The sequence below is a fragment of the Gasterosteus aculeatus genome, chromosome 7 (assembly GCF_964276395.1).
Source record: "Gasterosteus aculeatus chromosome 7, fGasAcu3.hap1.1, whole genome shotgun sequence".
Classification (NCBI taxonomy): Eukaryota; Metazoa; Chordata; class Actinopteri; order Perciformes; family Gasterosteidae; genus Gasterosteus; species Gasterosteus aculeatus.
In genome coordinates this window covers 2359375-2384439 of record NC_135694.1, presented here as the reverse complement: position 1 = coordinate 2384439, position 25065 = coordinate 2359375, and the positions used below count along the sequence as shown (strand labels likewise).

The following is a 25065-nucleotide window of genomic DNA, read 5'->3' as shown; positions in this document are numbered from 1 at the left end:
AAAACAAACCCGCAACACAACGGACCCACAAAGCCGCTGTGACACGCCGGCCTTCACTCCGGCTGCAACAAATCTGCATCAACAAGCACATTCCCCCCCGACACACTCTGACCCTTTGTCTGTGTGTGTGTCTGTATGTGTGTGTGTGTGTGTGTCTGTATGTGTGCCTACTTGTGTTTTAGTTTGGATTGTTTATTGTATGCAGGCATGTGTGACCTGACAGATAAAGGCCACTGTGTGTGTGTGTGTTTGTGTTTGCTGGCCCTTTAAACCAGTTGTGATGTGTGTGTGTGTGCATGACTCAGCCAGTGCACCATGCTTTCTGTGTGTGTGTGTGTGTGTGTGTGTGTGTGTGGGAGAGAGAGAGAGAGGGAGAACGTAGGGGGTCGAGCGAGACAGCTGAGAGCTGCAGCTCTGGTCTATTGCTGTGTCTCTCATTCTGAGGACGTCTTCTGGATGTACTGACGCCCCTAAATGGACCTCACGGTGTGTGTCTGCAGCATTTGACGGAGCCCTGCTGTGTGTGTGCGTGTGTGTGTGTGTGTGTGTGTGTGTGTGAGGCATGCTGCGTGTGTTCATACTGTGCGCAGAGCGTCTGCAGACGCCGGACGATGACGTCAGCGATTCCTACTGCAGCGTCACTTATGAAGGTAGGGACGGGGCTCCAGAGGGACATTTGGGGGACAAAGGGGGACAGATGGGGGGGGGGGGGGGGGTACAAAGGTCAAGTACAAATAGTGTGTATGCGCCTATGAGGCTGGGACGACCCAACGGGAACAGCTGAGGTTATAACGGGAAAGTCTCGTTTGAGGGCGGGGCAGAAAGAAGAAGAAGAAGAAGACGGGGCAGCCGGGGGGGCGATGTACATTTTAGGTTCCTGGTGTTCCATGTGTGCATTTTCTGTTTCTACTCCATGACATCCTGATTTTACAATCATGGCATCGTGAGCTATGATCTGGTGGTTGAAACATCATCTGCAGCTTTAACAGCTGAACTACATTCGACGCTTTGGCTGAGCCCCCCCCGATGTTAGATGTTAGATGTTAGATGTTTGGATCGTGACCCAGCTCGCCGATTGACCCGCTGGTCCCTTCGGTCTCTGAGGCGCTTTTTACTGCCAGAAGAGAGAGAAAAGTAAACGTTAAACATCAGCGCGCTGCTACTTTATTTTAGCACGTTAGCATCCTGATGTTCTTTTAGTCTCTGTGTGTTTGTCTCCCTTTCTTTCTTTCCAGTTGAGATTAAGTGTGTGATGAACTCATGACATTTTGCCTATTTGGCCGCACAAGTGTTTCCCTGTGTAACACCGGGTCAGTGCCTGCAGTGCTACACACACACACACACACACACACACACACACACAGCCAAGGAAATAATGCAATGCACTGATTGTGGGACGTGCGGCAGTGAAAGATTGAGAAGGTCTCTTCTGTAGTTGGGACAAGCAGCTTTAAATGTTTCCGTCCTCATGCACCAGTTATATGCAACGAGCTCCTTTGTCTTTGTCCTCATCGGTTGCAGATGTTTTCATACAAAAGGAGATTTACACACTTAGAAGAGGTGAAGATTTGGTGACTGTACATATACATTTTATGTGGTGTTGATTTGGATGTTTACATTTGAAAGGATCGTAAATCTATTTCTTCAAGCAAATTGTAGCAAAACGTAGTCGATCTTTATAAAAATTAACTCAATATTCTAAGATTATGTTTAACCAAATTGTGAGTGCAACTTTGTGAAACTAGTCACGGTGGCTGATGAGCAAAAATGTTAATGTCAAGCCCTGATTATATATATATATATATATATATATATATATATATATATATATAATATTCTTTATTATCTTTTTATGTACTTTTCAATGATTAAAATGAATGCTGTTGCTTTATTCATCACTCTGTCACAAAGTGATTAGTTGCTCTAGTTGGTAAATTGATGGACCGCTTTCCATCATCATGTTTTATCTCTGTTTTAACCACGTTAATATTGCCGGTGTATTTTGGAGCATCGTGTGCGTCATGATCAGTCTGCTGCATCACTTCTCTCCCGCGGAGCTCGTTACATTTAAAGCAGAAGACGCGCGTTGCTCTTCTGTCCCCGGATGCAGTTTGCCGTCTTCACACCGGCCCTTTTTTATTGATCTGGCATTTTAAATGGATTTATTTGAAATGCATGTTAAGTGTAATTTTAAAGATATAATTAGGCCGTATAATTAGCATCTTGCAGACTTGATGGTCGTCCTCTTCATCAGTGAGATGAGCTACTACTACGTTAATATCAAAGTCACACAGTTTGCAGGTTGGGTTTTACCAGACACTTCTGTGTCAATAAGTGTGTGTGTGTGTGCGTGTGTGTGTGTGCGTCCTGCATTGACCTGCAGGTGGCGCTCTCTCGTCGTGCTCGTGTTGTTGTTCATGCCTCTGTGTGTGTGTGTGTGTGTGTGTGTGTGTGTGGGGCCTTGTTGACCCCTCCTCAATGGCTCCTGATTTTGACTTTGTGTGATTATTTAACATCATCAAAGACATTAAATGGAGAGATTAAATATTTACAACCATTCAGTTTCATGGAAAATCATTTAAGGCCCCCCAAAAAAACCTTTGGCTGTCCGCTTGACCCAAAGTGATGAATCCCAACAATTCTCAACTGAAGAAAACCCCCCTGAAACGGGACGTCCAGGTCGAGGCGGGTGATCACAACTCACGTTCCTGGGGGACTCTTTCGAGGCTCTCGGAGGCTCTCGGCGCCCCGGATCGGAAAACAAGACCGCCTATTGCAGGGAGCTCGAGGACAGAGGGAGGGCCGGCGTAGTGGAGAAGATAAGGACGCAACGAGGAGACGAGAGAGGAAAGGAGGAACAGGAAGCGCTGGGATTTCCTCTGGACGTGAGGCGTGTGCTCGCTGACACTCGGGCGCAGAGTCACAGAGAGACGAGCCGCTGCTCTGTGAGGTCTCTCCTCGGGGGGGAAAAGGGCTTTTATTTTGTAGATCTAGCGAGAAAAAACAGATGTTTTTTTGAGGCGACATTCTTTTAGCGAATCCGTATATCTGTATCCCCCTCAGTGGAAGCCCAGCTGCGGATCAGAACCTGCTCTTCTCTATTCCCTCCGGCCTCCGGTTGGTCCGTTTCGGCCCGTCATCGTTAGCCGAGGGGGAGGGAACATGTAAGCGACCTCCCCCCACCCCCCCCCACCGCATCCCTCTCACCTGCTGATCTCTTGTCACCTGTCGGTAAAATCAGAAGCGAGCAGGAGGCTCTGCCCGAGGGGTCGGCCATGTTGCGTTGCGTTCTCCAGCGGGCCAACAACCTGAGGCACTCGGACCCTCTGGTCAGCGTCACGTTCAGAGGTAAGAGGAGCGGGGGGGGGGGGGTCGGAGGTCAGGCGACTGATGCGCCGTTATTCGGTCAAACGATACTGTATTCCTTCTGTTGACGTCAGGCGGAACCTCTGTAGTCCAAAAGAAATCCACATGTTCACCTGGTTGACTTTCGTCCCACAGGTGAGATCAACAAGGTCAGGTATAATTTGCAAAACCCAAACAAATTTAGCAGCACTGAGTTTCCCCCCGATCTTCATCCGAATGGTTTTAAACTCACTGCTGCTCTTTTTTTTTTTTTTTTCATTTTGTCAAAGCAGGATAAAACCGCTTTAAGTTTCCTGTGAAAGCCGTTAAACTTTGACCTCTCGTACGCTGCTGCTTTTTGCCCGCCCGTCCCCGGGGAGCAGAATTAGACAGAAGAGCGAGAACCCGGTTCGGCTCGCGGAGGCGACTCGGCTACCTGGACTCTTTTTTTCCCCTTCGCCCGGTTGTTTGTACTTTTTCCCCACGACTCGGTGTCTCTGATGAGGTGAACTCTGCTGCTCGCTTCCTGCCTTTGTCCCGACGCGGCTTCCTGGTGCCCCCCCCTCCCCCGCCCCCCCCCGCCCAGTCTGAGAGAACAAGTCCTTCTGGCTCCATTCAGACTGGATCCTTAAAGATTTGACGCTTCACTTAAACTCTCCCCTTAAATGTCTCGAACTGGTTTTCACTCTGACCTGCAAAGATGAACTAATTGTGTCACTATTCCCCAGTTACCCTGAGTAACATCAGTTTACATGAAGACAGGTTATTTATTTTTCATTGTGTTTTTAATTATATTACGTTGCGATGGCCTGTTTAAAGGGACCATCTATCTAACGAATAAATGCATTGACTTGCAGAAACGTGACGGGGAGGTGGTCCTTAAATTGCAATAAATAGGCGTTATCTGTTCTTGTAGTTGTCTGTGTGTAAGATCTGAGGGTAAAGAAGTGTCTGCTCCCTCCAGAAACTCGATACCACGTCCATTTATAGAAATGACGGATGATAATAAGAAAGCAAGGAAGGAAAAGACAGAGAGAAGTTTGTGTTGAATGGAGGAGTACTGCAATAAGAACTATATGCTGTATATCACTAAATGTCCTCCTGATGGGATGTCTGGTTCTCACCCATCACTGAGATGTTACCATCGTTCTTCTCTGCTCCATGTTTGAGGTCATCTTTCCCGCCTGCGTGGGTTATGAAACGTGTGAACATGAGATTTGATCTGATAAGGTGTGTGTTTGTGTGCTGCGTCCGGGACGTCCGGCCACGTGTTTGTTATCGGAACAATAAGTGTTGTTCTCTGTTGAAACCAGAAATGCGAACTGGCAGCCGAGCTACTTCTTCCTGGACCTCTGCCCGTCACGGCGCGGAGTCGCCGCGGTTTTAGACGTTTGTTTAATAAGCGATAACGGGAGTCATGTCATCGAAAAGACACGTCAACGGCGACAGCGGCTTTTATACTGAGAATTAAACTTGCAGTCCGGAGAATATTAAAGATAAAGTACCCGAAACGCCCTTAAGCATCCCCTCTTTTACCAGAAGACCATGAACTCCTGAGAATAAATCATACTAGTCACTTTCTCATAGACCTCCATGGGACCAGTTGGAGTCGCCCCCTGGTGGACATTAGCGAGATTGCAACTTCGAAGGACTTTGGTTCTTGGGTTTCAGCTAAAGTGAGAAGAATCCACCAAATCGGTTAATATTTGTCCCTTTTTGAAGCAGCCTCAGACACACACACACTCAAACACACACACACAACCGACAGACTCACACACACACACACAAAGCTAAACTTAGCCTTCCCACACATAATTCACAGCTCACGGTGTCGTCTATTCTCGGCTCACGACAGAAACCGTGCCAAGCTGGACCAACCGGGAAGTCAGTGCTGTGCCACTTCCTGTCTCTGAGATGCTCGCTCAGATAACCCCCCCCCCCCCCCCCACACACACACACACACACGCACACACACACACACACACACAAGCATTTAACGCACCCTCTCGACCCCCCTGAGGGCTTTTTGAAGATGCCTGCCATGACATCATTTCCGTAGATATTTGAGTACTTGAATGTGGGTATTTGCGTCAGCACTTGTTTGTGTAACTGTAAAGGTAAATTGTTGTGTGTGTGTGTTTCTCACGTTGGAGGATCACTGTGGTGGAAAACAGGAAAGCAAACAGCCGTGGGTGTGAGGGTGAGGAGAGACAACAAACCCAAACCCGCTCTGATATCAAGGTCATCCAAATATGTCACACCGAGTTTATTCTAAAAGTGAATTTGACCTGAACTGATTTTTACATACGTGTTCACGTAACGAACTCCATCACATTCCTGTGATGATGGTGATGAATTCTGGCAGCCTCTCGCTCCGTCTCAAGTCCCACTTCCTGTAACGAGTGCCAGACAGACATGGAATCTGAGCTCTGAACTTACAGGAAGCCACACAAAGACGCACACGCACACGCATGTCGGTGTCACAGGAACATTGGACCCCAGAGTTTGTTCCATATGCTAACTCGTGATGTTCCCGTTTCTCCTTCAGGGTCCAAGAAAAAGACAAAGATCATCAAGAACAACCCCAACCCCGTTTGGAACGAGGTACCTCAGATTCATCAGACGCTCTTCAGGCTGAAACCGACTTTTCTTGTGCTGATGTTCTAGCTTAGAGTGGAGATGTGAGAGAGAGAGAGAGGGGGGGGCGAGCTTCATGGCCGGCCTTGTTTGCTGTGTCTCCGTCAGGGTTTCGAATGGGACCTGAAGGGGATCCCGCTGGACTCGTGCGCGGAGGTGCACTGCGTTGTCAAAGACCACGAGAAGATGGGGAGGAACAGGTACCGGCCCACAGAAGAGGGCCCAGACCCGTCCACGTGGTTATTTCGGGAGCGTCTATCAAGATGTCGAGCGCGTCAGAGGGTGGAGGGGGGGAGGAGGGGGGGAGGAGGAAGGGAGGAGGAAGGGTCAGGCATGAAAGAATCAGGTCATCCTCTCATTGTGGTGGTGGAGTATTTATGCACTCGTGTTTCCACCCATTCACCGACAGTTGTGCCGATTGATTCAGCGATCCATTCATCCGCTTCTCACGGGACGCCCGGACCGGGACCTCTTTGCTTCGGTCCGGGGCATTTTGGAGGATTCGAAACCCTCGACCTCTTGCACCAAAGCATAGTTCACCTTTTGGAGTTGAACACGTAGCTACAAAGATGGATTTCTCAGATTTGCCACCAGCTGGTTCTTGAGTCACAAAGAACAAAACGAGTCCGATAAAAATGATTTGAGTTGTTAGGTGACAAGGGAACAAATGCAGGTTCTAACACCTAAAATACGTCATTTCCACCTGACGTTTAATACTCTGCACAAGCCCTGACCTCAACAGACTCATTCTACTCATGTCAAAGTTCTATTGTACTACATGTAATACTTTTAAAGACATTTTAAGTGTGTGTGTGTGCGCTGCGTTCAGGTTTCTGGGGGAAACTCGTCTGGGTCTCAGAGACGTTCTCAACTCTCCCAACCTGGCCGCCACCTTCACCGTGTCCCTGCTGGACACCAAGAGGAACATCACAGGGGTGAGCGCACACACACACGCACACACACACGCACACGCACACGCACACGCACACACACAAAATGATGCCCAGACAGATTAATTTACTGCCTCATTGTATCACGAAGCGATGGCGAATCGTAAATCCCGACTGTGTCTTGAAATAGAGTCAGAGCAGAATAACAATAATCCCCCTGTTGCTATTTTATTTCATTTGAATCCAATTTAATCTGACTACATATTTCTCTTATTCGTCCTATTTGATCTCTCTCTCTTGCGGTGGGATTATCCAGCTTGTCTTAGAATTTTACATTTTTAAGAAAAGTGTGTGAGCAGGACACACACACACGCACACACACACACACACACACACAGCCCGGAGAAACATCACAGTTTATCACTTAAGCTGCTTTTTCCGGTCAAAGGAAACTGCAGGAGACGACACCTTTAACTGGGCAACACACCGGACAGCGCACAAATGCTGCAGCGCAATTTATTCCAAAGAAATCTTTTGTCTCACGCAAAACAGATGGAGGATATTCCAATGAGTGTCATTATCAATCATTTGTTCTTTTGCAAAATAAATAAATAAAAAAGTAACGTCTTGTTTGCAATTATTTCAGCATCAAAAGTTGCTTGAAAGGCACGATTTGTGCGCAACTAATGCAAGGATTCCCCCCACGGTTGTTTCCACCAGGCCACGCTGACCCTGCAGGTCTCCTACGTGCCCCCCCCGGGGTCGGCTCCAGTGTTTCAGCCCCCCTTCCAGCACGAGGCTCCGCCCCATAACAACAACCCCAACGTGGAGATGGACACGGTCACCAGTAATATAACCCCTCGCCCCGCTGCCCACGTTCACCCCCCCCCCCCCCCCCCCCCCCCCCCCGGGGTCTCACAGGGACTGACTCGCTGTCTCGGCCTCCGCAGTGATTTCTCTGGACACGCTGGGCGAGGAGGACACGGAGAGCATGATCATGCTGGAGCCGCCGGAGGACCAGGGCGCCGACGACGGGCGCTCCATGGTCATCGTGGGGCCCCAGGGGCCCCCGGGCCGAGAGTCCCCCACGGCGCAGACGCCGAAGCGCTCGCCGCCGTCCTACAACACCCACGGCGGGCTGAGGAAGAGGAGGAGGGGCGCCAGCGGTCAGCCGAAACCGCTGGCCGACAAGCCGCAGGACTTGCAGGTGAAGCGTCCGTGATCCAACAGGGCTGTTTTTCAAAATAAAAGTACTCTTTGCCTGCTTTCCTTTGGTGGCAGATAAAAGGTATTAGTATTAAAATTTTGCTCACAGCGCCACCGTGTGGTGATTCAGGGATGTTACACAAGGACTACGAGGCGCTGCCTGTAGTAGGGTCACAAAACTGAGAAGGGTTCAGATCGGGAAGAGCTCATAAAAAAACATCATAATTAGATCAGTCACGATGCATTAATGTAAGTTACTGCAAAGACTTTAAAGGCTCACGTGTCCACCTGTGCAGGTCCGGGTGCGGGTCATCGAGGGCCGGCAGTTGCCGGGCATCAACATCAAGCCCGTTGTCAAGGTAACGGTGGCCGGGCAGACCAGGAGGACCCGCATCAGAAAGGGCAACAACCCCTTCTTTGACGAGGTAGACAAAAAAACGTTCCTGCGGGTTCCTGAGGAGAACTGTGGAAATGTGTCACGTTAATAAAGGTTCACATCCGTCTCCCCTCGACAGACGTTCTTCCTCAACTTCTTCGAGACCCCATCGGACTTGTTCGATGAACCGATCTTCATCACTGTGAGTTTCATCTTATGATATTTTACTGTCAGTCGCTGTCAGAACAATGTAAACCCGCTGTACCTGCCCCCCAGGTGTGTGACTCCCGCTCACTCAGAACGGACGCTGTGATCGGTGAATTCAAGGTGAACTGCACAAATGAAATAAAAAACATAAAGGGTGACTTTTAAGTGGATATGCTCAGTATTTGAGCTAAATGTAGGAAGTAAAGTGCACAAAGTAAAATTATTGACAGAGCAATGAAATCTTCTAATCTGCTATTACATTGATTTACAATATAATAAACACATATTTGCAGTTGGATGTGGGCACCGTCTACAATGAGCACAGTGAGTACACACATTTAAATGGACCACGCTGCTGTGAAAACGGGACATTATTGATCAGTGTCTCTCTGCAGGGCACTGCTTCTTGAGGAAATGGCTGCTGCTCTGCGAACCCGACGACCTCTCCGCCGGGGTCAAAGGTTACCTGAAGGTCAGCCTGCTGGTCCTGGCCGCTGGAGACGAGCCGCCGGTGAGATTGTCATGAAATCAGCCGGAATCGGGACGGGAGAACTGCCCGCTAGCGGCCAGATGCTCGGGATGTTATCGCTAGATGCTAACATGCTACGCTAGCGAACACTAGCGCGCGCCAGCATTCTTCCGTCCCGTAGTTGGAAGGATTAAAGGAAAGCGACGTTTTAATGATAAATTCAGGCTCTCTAACTAACGTTTAGTACAAGTTGCGTTTGAAATTTGAGATACTTTGCATACTGCTGATTATTATACGAGGAAATCATCTTATTACTTTGCAAATGAACTTGAAGCATAAAATAAGCGGGGTGGTGTAGAAAGCTCCTGTGATGGAGTAGTGTAGTGTACCACGTTTTACTCGGGTATCCCCCCCCAGATCTCTCTCTGTTGTGTGTCCCAACACAGTTTCCTGGTCTTAACGAATGCCCGTCTTTAACCCGTCGCGTGTTTTTGTGTCCGCGCGTCTCCTCCAGGCCGATAAGCGCGCGTGCGCCGAGGACAAAGAAGACATAGAGGGAAACCTGCTGAGGCCGGCCGGTCTGTCTCTGAGGGGAGCCACCTTCAACCTGAGGGTCTTCAGAGCCGAAGACCTGCCACAGAGTGAGTGTGGTGTGTCCCGCTGATTACGGCTCCGGTGCGTTTGGTCTATTCCCTCTCGTCTCCTGTCTGCAGTGGACGACGCCTTCGTGGACGGCATGAGGCAGATTCTCGGCTTCGACAGCAACAGGAAGAACCTGGTGGATCCTCTGGTGGAGATCCACTTTGCTGGAAAAACTGTGCGTCGCCTCCAGCCCGACATCTGTATCCCGAACGCAACATTCAGCAGCGTTTAATTCGTGGCGTTTAATGTGTCGTATGTCTCGTGCAGGACCGCACTAAGACCATGGAGAAGAACGCCAACCCGCAGTGGAACCAGAGCCTGGCCATGCCGATTAGGGTGAGACCACCGAGAGAAGAACATTATCCTACGACTTTATTGTGCTGCAGAGATGAAAGTCTTCATGGTTCTACCTTATATGGCTTCTTTTACCGCTACTAGTTTCCCTCCATGTGTGAGAAGATGAGGATCCGGATCCTGGACTGGTGAATGCTGGCACACATCTAAGCTATATTTATTATTTTACGTTCTGTTTTAATGTAATCCAGCGCCCCCCCCCCCCACAAAATCTCTGTCAGAGTTTGACATCTTAATCAATCTCACCATTTGGCCCCCAAAAAAAAGGAGGTTTCAGAGCTTTTGCCTTCTGACTTTCTCATTTCAGGGACAGAGCGAGTCACAATGACGTCATCGGCACCACCCACCTCTGTATGTCCAAGATCTCCGCCCCCGGTGGGGAGATAGATGGTAAGAGTGGGTTTGGACGGGAAGTAATCGGGACACTCTTTGTGCTGCTATGGTCCACTGGTTCCTCTTCCTGACCAGGTCTAACCACCAGAGAACTAACCGGTTTAGTCTGGATTGTGGTTCAGTTTTAGTTTGCTTGGATCGGCCTTGAATCGAACGCATGTTTACGCTTCACGTGTAACTGAAGTGACTCCGATACCCCTCCCGCATGAGGCACCGCTTCAACTTCAGCGAGCACGACGCTTCAGTCACTCAGGCCGCATCGTCCGTCCCGCTCCGCCTTTATTTCACCGCCTTGTGTTTCTCCAGACGCGTGTGATCAGAGTTGTCGCACGGACACGCACGAGCTTCACTCACGGCGGGTGACAGGATGCATGGGCTTGATGATGGAGGATGCGAGTGGCAGACCGGTCATTTGCTTTAAGGGCTTTTTTTTCTCGCGTTGTGCTCGAGTGCTTTTCCTTGGGTTGGCGTCCGTTTTCCTTTTTCCGGTCTGACTCTGAACATCCGTCTGTGACTCTGAACCACGCTTCCTCTCCACGCATTCAGACGCCCTGACTCCACGGACCGTCCACTCCGGCAGTACGTCCAGCCATCCTTTCTACGCCGCCGTTTGCCATTTTGTTTTCCAATCTCCGTTTCCCGATCAACCCCGACGCCGCTTCATTCTCACCTTTTGCCTCAGATGAAATCCCCTCGATCCATTTCATTCGTTTCATCAGTTTTCTGAGTTTTTCGCCGCGCGCCGCTTTCCTTTTTGGTGACGATCCGTTGTCGTTTTTCGCCGCAGTTGACGACAGCCTGGGTTTCCTGCCGACGTTCGGCCCGTGTTTCGTGAACCTGTACGGCAGCGCCCGAGAGTTCACCGCCTTCAACGACCCCCACGAGGCGCTCAACCTCGGAAAAGTAACCACGCTTTCATTTCCCCCTCGTTGAGTCCGACCGTCTGCCTCGACAGTCCGAATGAGAAAACGTTGGCGGCGGCGGTCCGTTTGCATGTCGCTGTATCGAAGGGTCTCTCTCCGTGTGGTCAGGGCGAGGGCGTCGCGTACCGAGGGCGGGTCCTGCTGGAGCTGACGACCAAACTGACGGACAAGCCCGAGCAGAAAACCGAAGACATCCCGTCGGACGACCTGCTGGTGGTGGAGGTGAGAGGGCCGGAAGGTTGAACGTCGCCGGTACGACGCAAAAGAAAAAACGCACCGTCCGAACCTCCGACCTTTGTCCCTCCGTCCGATCCGACAGAAGTTCCTCAGGAAGCGGAAGTTCTCCCTCTTCGTGGCGTTTTATTCGGCCACGCACCTCCAGGACGTCGACGACGCCGTCCAGTTTGAGGTCAGCGTCGGCAACTACGGCAACAAGTTCGACTACACCTGCCTGCCTCTGGCCTCCACCACCCAGTTCAGCAGGGCCGTGTTCGACGGTAGGTTGAAGGTCAGGTCGCATGCGGCGCCTCGGATCTATCTTCACGTCCAGCTGTGTCATCCTTGTGTGTGTGTGTTCTCCAGGCTGCCACTACTACTACCTCCCCTGGGGGAACGTTAAACCGGTGGTGGTTCTGTCTTCAGAGTGGGAGGACATCCGGCCGAGGATCGAGGCCCTCAACATGCTGCTGGCGATCATAGAGAGGCTGGTGAGGGCTGTGCTTAACATGCGACGTGTGCGCGGGGGGGGGGGATGCAGAGGGTCTACCATGCATGCATGCGTGTGTGTGTTCAGGAGGCCCACCTGCAGCGGGTGCAGCTGGAGGTGAAGGCGGGGGGCGAGCTGGAGGAGGTGGAGCTCCGAGTGGTGGAGCTGTTGGATCAGGTCATCTCGGACTGCAGGTAATCGCCGTGTGACGGCGATGTTGGCGGAGACCCCTTTTTCGTTCCTCTCGTCAAGCCGATTGATTCAGGCTTTCTGCCTCGCCCCTCTCGCCCCTCTCGCCCCCTCCAGCGAAGAGCTGCCCTCCATCGACCAGTGGCAGTGTGCGACCTCCCTGGACCGCTCGCTGAGGCACGTCCGCTCCCTCCACCTGCAGCAGATCGTGGCGGCGGCGCAGGCCCTGAAGTACGGGGACGCCACCGAGCTGTCCACGGTGCTGGAGCAGGCCGAGGACTGGGCCGGCCGGCTGAGGACCATCGCCGAGGAGGTGAGCCGGCCCCGCTGTTCCAATCGGGTTTTCCTAGTGACGGTTGAAATAATAATTAACCCATTTGGACAGAATATAAGGGAGCGAATGCTCTCTCTCTCTCTCTGTTCCCCTGTGCGCTCTCGGTGTCTCTCGCCCAGCCTCAGAACAGCCTCCCGGACATCGTGATCTGGATGCTGCAGGGCGACCGGCGGGTGGCGTACTACCGCATCCCGGCGCACACCGTCATCTTCTCCCAGCAGCACTGTGGGAAACACTGCGGACAGCTGCAGACCGTCTTCCTCAAGGTGTACACACACACACACACACACACACGCACAGACCCACACACAGACGCACACACAGACGCACACACTCCGTCTTGCTGACCGGCTGTGCGCGTCGTGCAGAACCCACAGAGCAGCGGCGGAGAGGCCAAACTCCCGGGTCAGCTGAGGGTCAAAGTCTGGTTCGGCCTGGCCGCCGACGTCAAACACTTCAACCAATACGCCGAGGGGAAGCTGTCGGTCTTCGCCGAGACGGTGAGACGCACGCTGCTGCTGTCGTCATGGTTACCTGGGATTAACGGATTCGTGTTAGCGGGTGAGAACCTGCTGCTTGAATCCAAGGAGAAAGAGGGCTTGACGGGGAAGTTTCTCTCTCTGCAGTACGAGAACCAGACCCGACTCGCCCTGGTGGGCAGCTGGGGAACGACGGGTCTGACCTACCCGAAGTTCAGCGACCTCACCGGACGGGTCAAGCTGCCCAAAGAGAGCTTCAAACCCTCTCCGGGCTGGACCTGGACCGGCGACTGGTACATCAGCCCCGAGAAGACGTAAGAGGAGGTTTTCGTCTACGTGTTCATATGGCAGTGGGGTGTTTTTTTGGGGTGCAACTAAAACTCAAAATTCTGCATTTATGCATATGAAAAAATCCGTATATTCATTGCCCGAAAACCGCTGTATCAGCGCATGAACATCTGTGATGACAAACCCTCAGGCTGCTGTATGACGTGGACGCCGGTCACATGACCTTCACCGAGGAAGTGTTTGAAAACCAGATGAGGTTGCCGGGCGGGCAGTGGATCGGCATGCCGGAGGGGTACACGGACGTGGTACGTGTGTTTTCCCACTGAGTGTGTGTGTGTGTGTGTGATTTGACTCATTGCTGTTCATCTAACAAATGTGTGCGTTTGACTCAGAATGGGGAGAAGGCGGTGCCAAAGGACGAGGTGGAGTGTCCTCCTGGATGGGTTTGGGAGGAGGTGGAGTGGAGCGAAGATCTCAACAGGGCCGTGGATGATCAAGGTGCTCTCACACACACACACACACACACACACACACACGCACGCACAAAAGCAGTGTGTTTCTTTGCGAGCAAATCTTTTATACTTGACACGTTTGTACTTTTTTAAAATCTATTCCTTTTATCTTTTCTATCACTGTCTGATGCTTCTCCTGCAGGCTGGGAGTACGGCATCCCCATCCCTCCGGACCGCCGGCCCAAGTCCTGGGTGCCGGCAGAAAAGATGTACCACACAAACCGGAGACGCAGGTGGATACGAATGAGACGGCGGGACCAGCAGAAGATGGAGGCTCTCAGAAAGGTAGCCAGAAAAGACCTTACCTCGCAGCCATTCATCTTAATGTTGTAGTTTCCTCCTCCATCCACTAGATGGTGCTCTTGTGGAACAAATGTGTGTTCAGGGTGGTTATTGTGTGTGTGTGTGTCTGTTCACAGCAGCGTCCGGACGAGGCGGAGAAGGAGGGCTGGGAGTACGCCTCGCTGTTCGGCTGGAGGTTCCACCTGAAGCCGAGGAAGACGGACAGCTTCAGGAGGCGCAGGTGGAGGTACCGCATGGAGCCGCTGGAGAAGACGGGGCCGGCCGCCATCTTTGCCCTGGAGTGTTCTCTGGTGAGACGTTCATCCCCCGAAGGGACGGGCATTGAGGTCGCAGGCAGCCTGCAAACCTCCGGCCGCCTCTGGCAGCTTTTGCAGCCGCCTTGTCTAGACGCCCGAGCTCTCCTCACACCTCAGAGCGGTCTTGCCCTTCAGGAAGCGTTCCAGGAGACCATTGGCTCCGGTTTGACTCAGAGTGATGATGAAACAGGAAAGAGACGAACGCAGGCCGCCGCCCCAAAGTGGAAAGCACCCTTTATTCTGTCTGAAATATTGTATTTGACCTTTTAAAATGAGTTGGAGCCGAGGGGCCCAAACTATGATAGAACTTCCCCCGGATAAACAGTTCACACTCGTAGGTGGTCTTTTATTTTGAAGGCCGCGTCACGTTTCATCAAAATCTGTACCAATACTTTCAGCATCCATCTTCTTCCTTCGTTCTGAATGTGATCCCCCATCTTCCTCCTCCTCCTCCCCCAGAGCACCATAGAGGACAGGAACGAAGACAAGTCCGTCACGACCACGTTCGGAGTCAACAGGCCGACCATTTCCTGTTTCTTTGACTGTAAGGCGGAACTTACCTACTCGCCCGGCTGCTCTTTCTGTCTTTTATTGTGTCATTAAGTGTGCGGGTGTGTTTAGGCGGGACCCGCTACCACCTGCGCTGCTACCTGTACCAAGCCAGAGACCTGCTGGCCATGGACAAAGACAGCTTCTCAGGTATCGTGCCCGCGGTCCGTCGTCCCCTTATCGGTTTGCGGTTTGTGCACGAAAACGTCAGCGCCGCCGAATCGAACCAAAGTGAGACGAGAAATAAAACGAAAGAAACCCGGCCCTCGTGTCCCAACAAAAGTTCCACGTCTTCACACTTCAATAAGCGAACGTTAACGAGGTTTCCACAGCAACCTGAAAGCCGACAGGAGGCCGGCGTCGCGTCTAAAGATCATTTAGAGTCAACTAGGGGCAAAACTAACAGGTAACATCAGACTCTCTGTGGCTGGTTGCGTTTAGCTTCAGTTTTAAGGGGTGTTCTTTTGAGAGAGAGAGAGAGAGAGAGAGAGAGAGGTTAACAATCATTGTTTGGGGCAAATCCCCAAAAACTTTATTTCTTTAGCAAAGGTCAGATCATGAATGGAGGTTGGTGTAGCTGCACAGTATCCCTGAAAAGCAGTGACGGAGAGAAAGAGAGGACAGTGAAGGTATTATCTGAAGAAGGTCATGGAAACTACGGCGTCTCTCTGTGTGTGTCTGTGTGTGTCTGTGTGTGTCTGTGTGTGTTAATCAGAAACCGCAGACTCAGATGTAAAAACACAGATGAGGCTTTGAAAAACAGACAGATGAATAGACAGAGGGCGAGAGAGTGGATGGGTGATGGATAAGGTGGGCCACAGAGGGTTAGACGCACACACACACACACACACACACACTCGGTGTAACGGATGGGTAGAGTTGATGGATGGGCTTCAGTTGTGTGTTAATCTGCTGCTACATGGCGGCCGTGATTAGAGAGGAGCTCTCTCTCTCTCTGTGTCTGTCTTTCCTTTGTGTCTGTGCGTCTCTCTTTGTGCGTTCAAAAGGAGGGTAATAAAACAACAGGTCAAAGTTCAGCGACATCTTTATTTTCCCGTTTTAAATCAGCGAGTCCATTACTGTCTGTCCCCGCTACTGTCTTTGATTTTATGACTCTGTTGGAGTCGCACACGGACACACGGACTTCCACAAACCCCCCCGGGCTGCTGCTATTTTCTGTTTACGTGAGCTAATGGGCTGTTGGGAATGGACGGTAATTGAATGGGTCACCATGGGTGGTGTGTGTCTGTGTGTGTCTGTGTATGTCACTTCCAAGGTTAATTGAGAGCTGGTGGGAAAATGCAACTTAGCTTCTGTTTACTCTATCGCTAACGGCTCCATGGAGACTCTTTAGTTGGCCTGAAATAACAAACCACTGTGTGTGTGTGTGTGTGTGTGTGTGTGTGTGTGTGTGCGCCTGACTGTACTTGTGTGTGTGGACTTTAAGCGTGTGTCCGTCCACATTGTGTGTGTGTGTGTGTGTTAGCATGTAAGAAAGTGGTTGTGACCTGGAATAACAAACATCTCCGAGCAGTGCTCCCAAACCTCCGTCTCGAGGTCGGCATTCCCAAGCTGCTGATGTCACTGTGTGTAGGACACACACACACATACACACACACACACACACACACTTCTAAGTTTGTACCAGCGTTCTTATGAGGACCCTCGGCCTCTTCTCCCCAGACCCCTACGCCATCGTGTCCTTCCTCCACCAGTCCCAGAAAACGGTGACGGTGCGCAACACCTTGAACCCCACGTGGGACCAGACGCTCATCTTCTACGAGGTGGAGATCTTCGGCGACCTGGAGGCCACGATGGCGGCTCCGCCCAACGTGGTGGTGGAGCTGTACGACCAGGACACATACGTGAGCGTCGGTTCGGAGGGTCTCCGTGTACAGGCTGTACGTGCGTATGTGTGTGTATATATATGTGTGTGTGTGTTTTCAATGAGCAGGGGGCGGATGAGTTCATGGGCCGCTGTGTGTGCCGGCCCTCCCCGACCTCCTCGCCCCAGCTGGCCTGGTTCCCCATCCGCAGACAGGACAGGAGCGCCGGCGAGCTGCTGGCCGCCTTCCAGCTGATACGCAGAGAAAAGGTCCGGTGAACAACCCGAACTCTGCGAACGCACACGGTTTTAGACGAGATGCGCGACGTTAAGTCAGCGACTTCAAACGCGCTTCATTATAAGAATTCCCTTCTGTGTCTCCAGCCGGCGGTTCATCATATTCCAGGTCAGGAGGTACGTCCTCCACTTCCTCTCCAGCTAGTTCCCTCTCCACCTTCGCCTTGGAGGTATCTGTCTTCCTTTTAGGACGTAACCAGTTTTCTGCCCGCAGGGAGACTTCCTGACCTCCAGCCACGTTCTGGACGAGGTAAAACCGCACAAACGCTGCATTTAAAGACACACTAATGGGAACATTTAGATGAGAGTGAAGAGGGTGAACTTTGGCTTTGAAGTTTTCATGCAAAAGGGCGGAAAACCAACCCGGAATTTGAGGAATGTCAACCCTTGTTAAGAAGCATTAAATGGCCTGCATGTCGGTGTTGAGTGTTAATATGTGCAGTCTGGCGATTTAATGTCTACAAATTCTCTTTTACTTCTTCTCACCTGTCTTTTCCAACGGGCCTCCTCAGCTGATGTTTCCAGGGTTCCTCTCTGAAAGCCTGCAGCAATGGGTACAACAACACACATTTCCTCTCGGGTGCATCTTAACGCTGATAGCGAGCGGCCGGCCTCTCACACATTTCGTCCCTGTCGGCAGCCGGAGGAGTCGGACCTCCCCCCCCCGCCCCCCCAGAGGGAACCGAACGTCTTCGTGGTCCCTCAGGGAATCAAACCTGTGCTGCAGAGAACCGCCATCGAGGTATCGGTGGGCTTCGCTCGTGGGATAATTGGGCTTGTGTTTGCTCCTTTTGTGGAGGAGTCATAAGAACAGAGAACCGACCATCGACACACGTGATCCAAAAAGTCCAGAGAAGCGCGTTAAAGACGCAGTGCAACCTTTTGGGAAGGCGCTTAGCTTAGCTTAGCATAACGACTTGAAGCGGAGGGGAAAGCTAGCGTGGTTCTGTCAGAAAATGTCAACGTGAACGTCTCACTTCCATGAAGAAGTTCATGTTGACCTTGACACAAAATAAATACACTTTATGGTCAAATCTATTCACTAAATCTGGTTCCAGGGAATATTTTACATTGCTGCTTAAAGAATGACCTCATCATTACTAATTCATGGATTAAGGTATAATTCAGACAATTTACCATCAGATCCAAATGTGTTGGACAGTGTGCTGGACGGTGTGCTGGACAATGTGCTGGACAATGTGCTGGACAGTGTGCTGGACAATGTGTTGGACAGTGTGTTGGACAATGTGCTGGACAATGTGCTGGACAGTGTGTTGGACAGTGTGTTGGACAATGTGCTGGACAATGTGTTGGACAGTGTGCTGGACAATGTGTTGGACAGTGTGTTGGACAATGTGCTGGACAATGTGCTGGACAATGTGTTGGACAGTGTGTTGGACAATGTTCTGGACAATGTGCTGGACAGTGTGTTGGACAGTGTGTTGGACAGTGTGTTGGACAATGTGCCGGACAGTGTTGGACAGTGTGCTGGACAATGTGCTGGACAATGTGTTGGACAGTGTGCTGGACAATGTGTTGGACAGTGTGTTGGACAATGTGCTGGACAATGTGCTGGACAATGTGTTGGACAGTGTGTTGGACAATGTTCTGGACAATGTGCTGGACAGTGTGTTGGACAGTGTGTTGGACAGTGTGTTGGACAATGTGCTGGACAATGTGCTGGACAGTGTGTTGGACAATGTGCTGGACAGTGTGTTGGACAGTGTTGGACAATTTGCCGGACAGTGTTGGACAGTGTGCTGGACAGTGTGTTGGACAATGTGCTGGACAGTGTGATCATTATCATTTCGCGCCGTGGTCATCAGATCTTGGCGTGGGGCGTCCGCAACCTGAAGAGCTTCCAGCTGGCCAGCGTGGCCTCGCCGAGCCTGCAGGTGGAGTGCGGCGGCGTCACGGTCCAGAGCTGCGTCATCCGCAGCATGAAGAAGAAGCCCAACTTTGACGTCAACACGCTCGTCCTTGATGTGGTGAGAGCGCGCCGCACGCACACACACACACACACGCGCACACACACGCAGATGCAATCAGTGCTGCTCAGAGGGCTAATGAGAGCTCTGCAGCGATGTGGTTTTTTTGGCGTCATTGATCTTCATCAGTGGGGCCACGATAATGGAGTCCTCTGAGAAAGCGGTGGTTCTGAGTGTCGATGTAGTCGCACGTAGGAGCTTTCGTCGTTTTTTTTCCCGTCACAGAGGGACCGGCGCTGCTCAGTCCTCCCCGAAAGCCGAGTGACTCACGAGGAACAGTTTGGCTCCGCCGCTCTTACTACACCGAAAGCGCAGGAAGCCGCCGTTAAAGGCGCCAGTCAAAGTGGCCCCCGGAAGGCTGGAGGTGTGGTCGCCCCCTCGGGGTGGGGGGGGGGGCAACGAGCTGGTCGACGCTGACTCAGACGGCGTCGCGGCGTGAAAGCGTTTGTTTCCTGCATTGTTAAGAGGAAGTAAACAACGGGACTGAAATGTCTCCCAGAGTCTCAATTCCAGTTCCTCACCATCTCTGATAAATCACCGCCTCTGATTCAAACTTTTTGTTCCTAAATACCACATTTACAAGCTCGATATTAACATTCCATCCCCTCAATGTGGGAGTAAATGAAACCATGTTAGCGGTTTACAAGCCAACAATCCCCAAAACCAGTCAGGAACCAGTACTTTACACCAGTCTTTCATTAAGAAAGCATTTAGTTTCTCTCGTACTTCCATCCGACTGATGTAGTGGAATAAAAAGTACAATATTTCATATTCTCCACGTGACTTTAAGGTTTAAGGTTTCCATACGTTCTACTGGCTTTATAAATAACACTTCTTAAACTAAACGTCTCTTACGTCGCGTTAAACCGATTTATGGAAACACTGCGCTGGTGTTTTTTTTTTCCCCGGCGCCGCCGCGGCCTCGGAGGCTTCGCCGTTAGCGACGTCCAGGTCTGAAGGCCGATCACCTCTGTGTTTTATTATCGCAGCGTGGAAATATTCACATACTTTCCCCTCAAAGACACACTCCTCGCTTTGGCTCGGCACCTTCTGACGCTAACAGGCGCTCCCGCGTTGACCACCGCAGGAGCGCCGCCGCGCTGGAAACACACCAACGCGCTTTCCCCTCAAATGCTAACAACATTAAGGGCTCTGGTTGAGCGTGAGTGTTCTTGGCTGTCGGTGGGGGCATAGGAACATGTCACGTGCATAGTTTCCTTAAATGCAGCTCTTTGAAGTGTCTAACCGCCCGCTGAGGCGGGCGCCAAGGCCTGAGCAATCAACTTCAGACAGCCAATCGGCATCGGGCGCGGCAGGCGGCGTAACCAACGAGGGTGAAGCGAGGCTCCTTTTTACTCCTCTTTCTGTTCCCCATGTTGTGTTCGCTCGGCAGAGGCTTCCCCGCGAGGAGCTCTACATGCCGCCCATCGTCATCAGGGTCATCGACAACCGCCAGTTCGGCAGGAAGCCCGTGGTCGGCCAGTGCACCATCCGCTCGCTGGAGGAGTACCGGTGCACCCCGGGGGGGGCGGAGCAGGGGGGGCAGGAGGAGGAGGAGGAGGAGGAGCAGCAGTGGAGACGTAAGAACGGGACGGATGCCGTCGTGTCTGGCAGGGAGGGCGATGGATGCTGACGACGTTTCTGCTGTGTGTGTGTGTGTGTGTGTGTGTGTGTGTGTGTGTGTGTGTGTGTGTGCAGGTGAGACGCCCCAGTCAGTCGGCGGGGAGGTTTTCATCGACATCGACGACGAGGAGCCGCTCGTTCCCGACCAGGTGAAGCCCCGTTCCGGACGCGTTGCAACAGTTTGAGTTGCGAACTGCGGCGCGATGGTCATGGTCGAGAAAGAGTTTGTCCCAAGAAAACACCAATCCCGCCTCCCGCCGATCGATAAGCGATCGATGCTCATCGCAGGTATCACGCCTATTGAACGGGCCGACCCGTTAGATGCGGGAAGGAACAAGGCGCGTTGGTTTGTCGAGAGGAGAGCTGAGGCCGCGTGAGGGACGTTCTATTAATGCGCCGGGTGTGGAAGGCCGTTTTTTAGTTTGGCGTGCGCGTGTGCTGAGCGGTACCAGCAGCATAAATAAACATCTTCTGACATGACGCCGTGGCAACCGCCTCTGTGGTCGGTGGTTACCGCGGTGACCGCGAGACCCGCGCCCGTCACCAACCATTAACATTCCCTCTCCGTTCCCCACCCCCCCGTCTCTGTCCTCCCAAGTTCAAGACGTTTCGGTTTCTCCCCCCCGACTCCCCCGCTTTCTCCCCCCAGACTCCCCCGCTTTCTCCCCCCCGACTCCCCCGCTTTCTCCCCCCCCGACTCCCCCGCTTTCTCCCCCCCCGACTCCCCCGCTTTCTCTCTTTCTGTCCTGCAGTGGAGGAACGTGGAAACTATTTTCAAATCGACCTAATCGCCGCTCGCATTTCACACGCACACGTATGCACGTCTTCCGACCCACGGACCGAAACCTGTTTTTTCACCTACGCTCGCTTCGGTGTGAAAACTCGCCGGCTAACTTCGCTCACTCTGCGAGGTCAAAGGTTACAAAATGTTTAATTCCACGGCAAACGCTTCCAGAGGGGGCGGGGCTAAAGCTGCCGCGCCGTTTGACGTCTTGCTGTCAGAGTGTCGGCGGACACTAGGTAGAGACGGAAACGTTGGTCCCCGTCTCCCCGTGGTTGTTGTCCTCGTGCTAAGCTAAGTTAGCCGGCCGACAGCTGTAGCTTCTCATTCACCGTTCGAACGCGAAAACGATTTATTTCTGAAAAAGTCCATAAATCCACGAAATAACAACCTCATTGCCTGACAACGCGCACACACACACACACACACACACACACACACACACACACACACACACACACACACACACACACACACAATAGAAGATGGTATAGAATCAAGAGACAATATAATTTGATCCCATTGGTTTGGCGGACTGAGTGAGGCTTTGTTGACAGGGGAGAACAACACACACACACACACACACACACACACACAGTGCATGCGTCCTTGTGCAATCACGTTTGTACCAACAGGACTGAACGGAGCTGAAGAATGCATCAAACCCACGGCGCCCCCCCCCCCCCCCCCGCCCCCCCCAAAGTCCTTTTAAAAACAACAACATAAAAACACCAGAAGGTTTTAATGTCGTTGTTGTTGCCGTCACTGAAAGTAGTACGAGGGGAGGCGGGGGAGAGAGGGGGGGGAGGGTTGTCCCGCACGTTGTCCACCACTGCGCCTCCTTTCTCCCCCCAAAAAACGCCGTGATTCTTAACTACTGACGGCGAGTTTAATGCTTGTCTATTCAGTGCGTAACCCTGACATTTGATGCTAATAATGTGGCTAACCTCAGCAGCTAACCTGAAAGTGTGTGTGTGTGTGTTTTGTAGCTGGCGGATGGATCCGGCTCCGCTATCATTAACCTTTCCGCCTCTTGTTCCAGCCTTCATGTAGGTAACAAACCTTTAACTCATTTCATTGGTTCATGTTGAAACGTCTCTCTGCCTCCATCTCTTCCTTCAAATGCTGAAAAAGGTTAATACTCGTATATAAACCCGTCCACATTGGAAACATCAATCTTGAGCCTTAAAACGAATGGCCGTCGTCTGGAAGACAAAGACGAAACAGCAGGTTTCAAACTTTGAGACCTTAATGTTGATCCATTTATTGGATTGTTTTAAATGAGGGTTTTATAAGTTATAATTTCCCACAGCGGATCAAATATATTTAAAGCTCCAGACTCCATCTGACCTCACAGCGCAGCGGCCTTTAGCGTTTTTAAAGGGTCAGTCCGTAGGTGGTACAGGACCCATCGCTGTGGAGCACTTTAAACCGTGTTCTCATAAAGGCGAGATGGCGTCTGACTCGCGTGGGACGAGGGGGGGGGGGGGGGGGGGGGGGGCGGCGTGGAAGGAAAAACCCTCCCGCGGTGGGACTCGAGCCTCAGAGGAACCCGGTCGCAGGGTTCCACCTCGCTACGTTCTCCCTTTTTCATTTATCCCAGCCGGGTCACACACACACACACACACACACACACACACACACACACACACACGCGCACGAAACGCACACACCCACAGTGCCCGCGCCCCTCTGCGCTCGGGCGGTAATTGGGGCTGATTTCTTTCCCTCCAAACATCGATATTTGTTTTATTAAGGGTCAGATATTGAAACCAGTGGAATTAAAGGCTCGGCTTTCCGTCTGGGGGGGGGGGGGGGCAAAGTCAACAGAGCTGCTACAGATCCTCCGCGCCGCGACTCTCCGCGGGCGGACAGTTTGCCCAGAGGGGCCGAAGGGAGGGGCGGCTAAGTGGGAGAGGGTTAACGAGGGGGGGGGGAGAGTGGCTTAAAGAGAAGCAGAGGGGATGAAAGGAGTCACTTTGACGGGGGAATTAGGGGGAAGAGGTTCGGCCTTAATGTCTCGCGGCACCGGAGAGCCAGAGCTCGGCCTCTCACGGGCCCTAAACGCCGGTTTCTTAATCTCTGGGTCGCGACCAACAAGCGGCTCATGCGTGTGTGTGTGTGTGTGGAGGGCTGATGATTACCAGATTACTTGCTGTGTGTGTGTGTGTGTGTGTGTGTGTGTGTGTGTGTGTGTGTGTGTGTGTGTTGGGCTTCGGTTCGGTTTCAGAGCCTGAGAGGTTTGAGACGATCGGCTGTCGGTAGCGTCATGGCTCCTCAGGCCTCGGGGGCACCGTCTCCCCCACCCCCATCCCCCTTCCCCCTCCCCCTCGCCTCCCCCCCCCCCCCCCCGGGAGAGATATTTCAGATCCAACGGCGCTCGGGTTGGAAAATGAACCGTGCGCGTGTCACGTTTCACCGCGCGGCTTAATGCTCCCATTTGCCGCGCGTCAAACCCTCCCCCGCCTCCCCCCCTTTTTCTCCTCACTTTTTTTTTTCCCGCCCGTGTTCTCCATCAAACGCCGCGGTCGCGCCGCGTGTCTCCTCTACCTTTTCATCCCCCGTCAAAACCGTCCCAAGTCAAGTTGTCTTCCGATCGTCGCCATCTGCCTCCGCTTCCATGAATCCCTCCTGGCGGCTCTCGGAAAAAACCAGACCGAGCGCGCACCGCTGGCACGGCGCCGGCGGACTTTGTGGTGTCTTTTTTTTTCGGGGGTTCGTAATGACGGCGTGACCAGAAACATGATGTCAAAACAGCGCACTAAATCATCCGCTGTTTTTCTTCTTCTGTTAACTCCCCGTGCGAGCTGCCGTTCACCTCCAGAACCTGAACGTCCTCCAAATGCTTCAGAGTGAACGTTCGTTCCATGAGTCAACCTGTCTGACTGTTACGAGTGACCATCTGAATGTTTTCATGCAACAATATCGCCATTGATTTAAATGGCACCGCGATGTCAAGATGAAGTCCTTTTTTTTTCTTTCACTTCGATTCCAAAACGAGCACAGAAACGACGGCGGGTGGAAAAGCTTGGCGATCGAAGAGAATACATTTATTCATGTGAAATGCCACCGCTTTCTCCTCGTGGTTTCGGTGTTCCGCCTTGAAACCACAGCTGGAGGGAATGACACACGAAAGGTCCAAAAAGTCCACATTTCAAGACCCCGAGTACGCTCGACCGGGCCGGGGAGGCCCGCGGCTCTTCTTCAGTGGTGTCTGAGGAACGCAGCCTTTTTTCGCTCCTCCTCCTCCGTAGGTTTGGCAGCAGTCGGTGTCACTTAAAACCTTTTCGTGTTTTTTATCCGTTTTTCCTACAAAAGTCAAGTTAGGTTGCGTAACCTGAAATCCTCGATGACGTTTAGGCAGCAAAGCTACTTCATTAGGCTAAATATCGCTATGTGGCGTTATTCGGGGAACTGAAATGAGCGGTAGTTATTATTGTAACCGTGGCGACC

General features: G+C 52.0%; 1 protein-coding gene across 16 annotated transcripts in view; it reads left to right on the top strand.

The window, feature by feature from the left end:
- The first annotated feature begins 324 nt into the window (after positions 1 to 324).
- dysf (dysferlin, limb girdle muscular dystrophy 2B (autosomal recessive)) overlaps positions 325 to 25065 on the top strand; it is a 38814-nt gene continuing 14073 nt past the window's right edge. For 2 of the 16 annotated variants that reach the window (XM_078105388.1, XM_078105397.1), the window contains exons 1-43: positions 2904 to 3164; positions 3242 to 3348; positions 5894 to 5949; positions 6091 to 6182; positions 6812 to 6917; positions 7593 to 7719; positions 7823 to 8079; positions 8375 to 8503; positions 8594 to 8656; positions 8731 to 8781; positions 8955 to 8985; positions 9057 to 9172; positions 9645 to 9771; positions 9844 to 9947; positions 10040 to 10108; positions 10211 to 10254; positions 10434 to 10516; positions 11066 to 11098; positions 11307 to 11422; positions 11551 to 11664; positions 11762 to 11939; positions 12025 to 12149; positions 12236 to 12342; positions 12455 to 12650; positions 12791 to 12937; positions 13040 to 13171; positions 13298 to 13464; positions 13629 to 13743; positions 13831 to 13936; positions 14093 to 14235; positions 14370 to 14543; positions 15009 to 15093; positions 15171 to 15248; positions 16782 to 16963; positions 17053 to 17193; positions 17308 to 17337; positions 17435 to 17470; positions 17733 to 17774; positions 17861 to 17962; positions 19047 to 19208; positions 20602 to 20788; positions 20907 to 20980; positions 22602 to 22661. In XM_078105388.1, coding sequence (XP_077961514.1) covers positions 3276 to 3348; positions 5894 to 5949; positions 6091 to 6182; positions 6812 to 6917; positions 7593 to 7719; positions 7823 to 8079; positions 8375 to 8503; positions 8594 to 8656; positions 8731 to 8781; positions 8955 to 8985; positions 9057 to 9172; positions 9645 to 9771; positions 9844 to 9947; positions 10040 to 10108; positions 10211 to 10254; positions 10434 to 10516; positions 11066 to 11098; positions 11307 to 11422; positions 11551 to 11664; positions 11762 to 11939; positions 12025 to 12149; positions 12236 to 12342; positions 12455 to 12650; positions 12791 to 12937; positions 13040 to 13171; positions 13298 to 13464; positions 13629 to 13743; positions 13831 to 13936; positions 14093 to 14235; positions 14370 to 14543; positions 15009 to 15093; positions 15171 to 15248; positions 16782 to 16963; positions 17053 to 17193; positions 17308 to 17337; positions 17435 to 17470; positions 17733 to 17774; positions 17861 to 17962; positions 19047 to 19208; positions 20602 to 20788; positions 20907 to 20980; positions 22602 to 22661 — 4560 coding nt within the window. In that variant the 5' untranslated portion in view covers positions 2904 to 3164; positions 3242 to 3275. Of the gene's footprint in view, positions 651 to 2903; positions 3349 to 5893; positions 5950 to 6090; positions 6183 to 6811; positions 6918 to 7592; positions 7720 to 7822; positions 8080 to 8374; positions 8504 to 8593; positions 8657 to 8730; positions 8782 to 8954; positions 8986 to 9056; positions 9173 to 9644; positions 9772 to 9843; positions 9948 to 10039; positions 10109 to 10210; positions 10255 to 10433; positions 10517 to 11065; positions 11099 to 11306; positions 11423 to 11550; positions 11665 to 11761; positions 11940 to 12024; positions 12150 to 12235; positions 12343 to 12454; positions 12651 to 12790; positions 12938 to 13039; positions 13172 to 13297; positions 13465 to 13628; positions 13744 to 13830; positions 13937 to 14092; positions 14236 to 14369; positions 14544 to 15008; positions 15094 to 15170; positions 15249 to 16781; positions 16964 to 17052; positions 17194 to 17307; positions 17338 to 17434; positions 17471 to 17732; positions 17775 to 17860; positions 17963 to 19046; positions 19209 to 20601; positions 20789 to 20906; positions 20981 to 22601; positions 22662 to 25065 lie in introns of those variants that run through there. The other 14 variants (XM_078105386.1, XM_078105385.1, XM_078105391.1 and 11 more) reach the window with 11 other exon arrangements.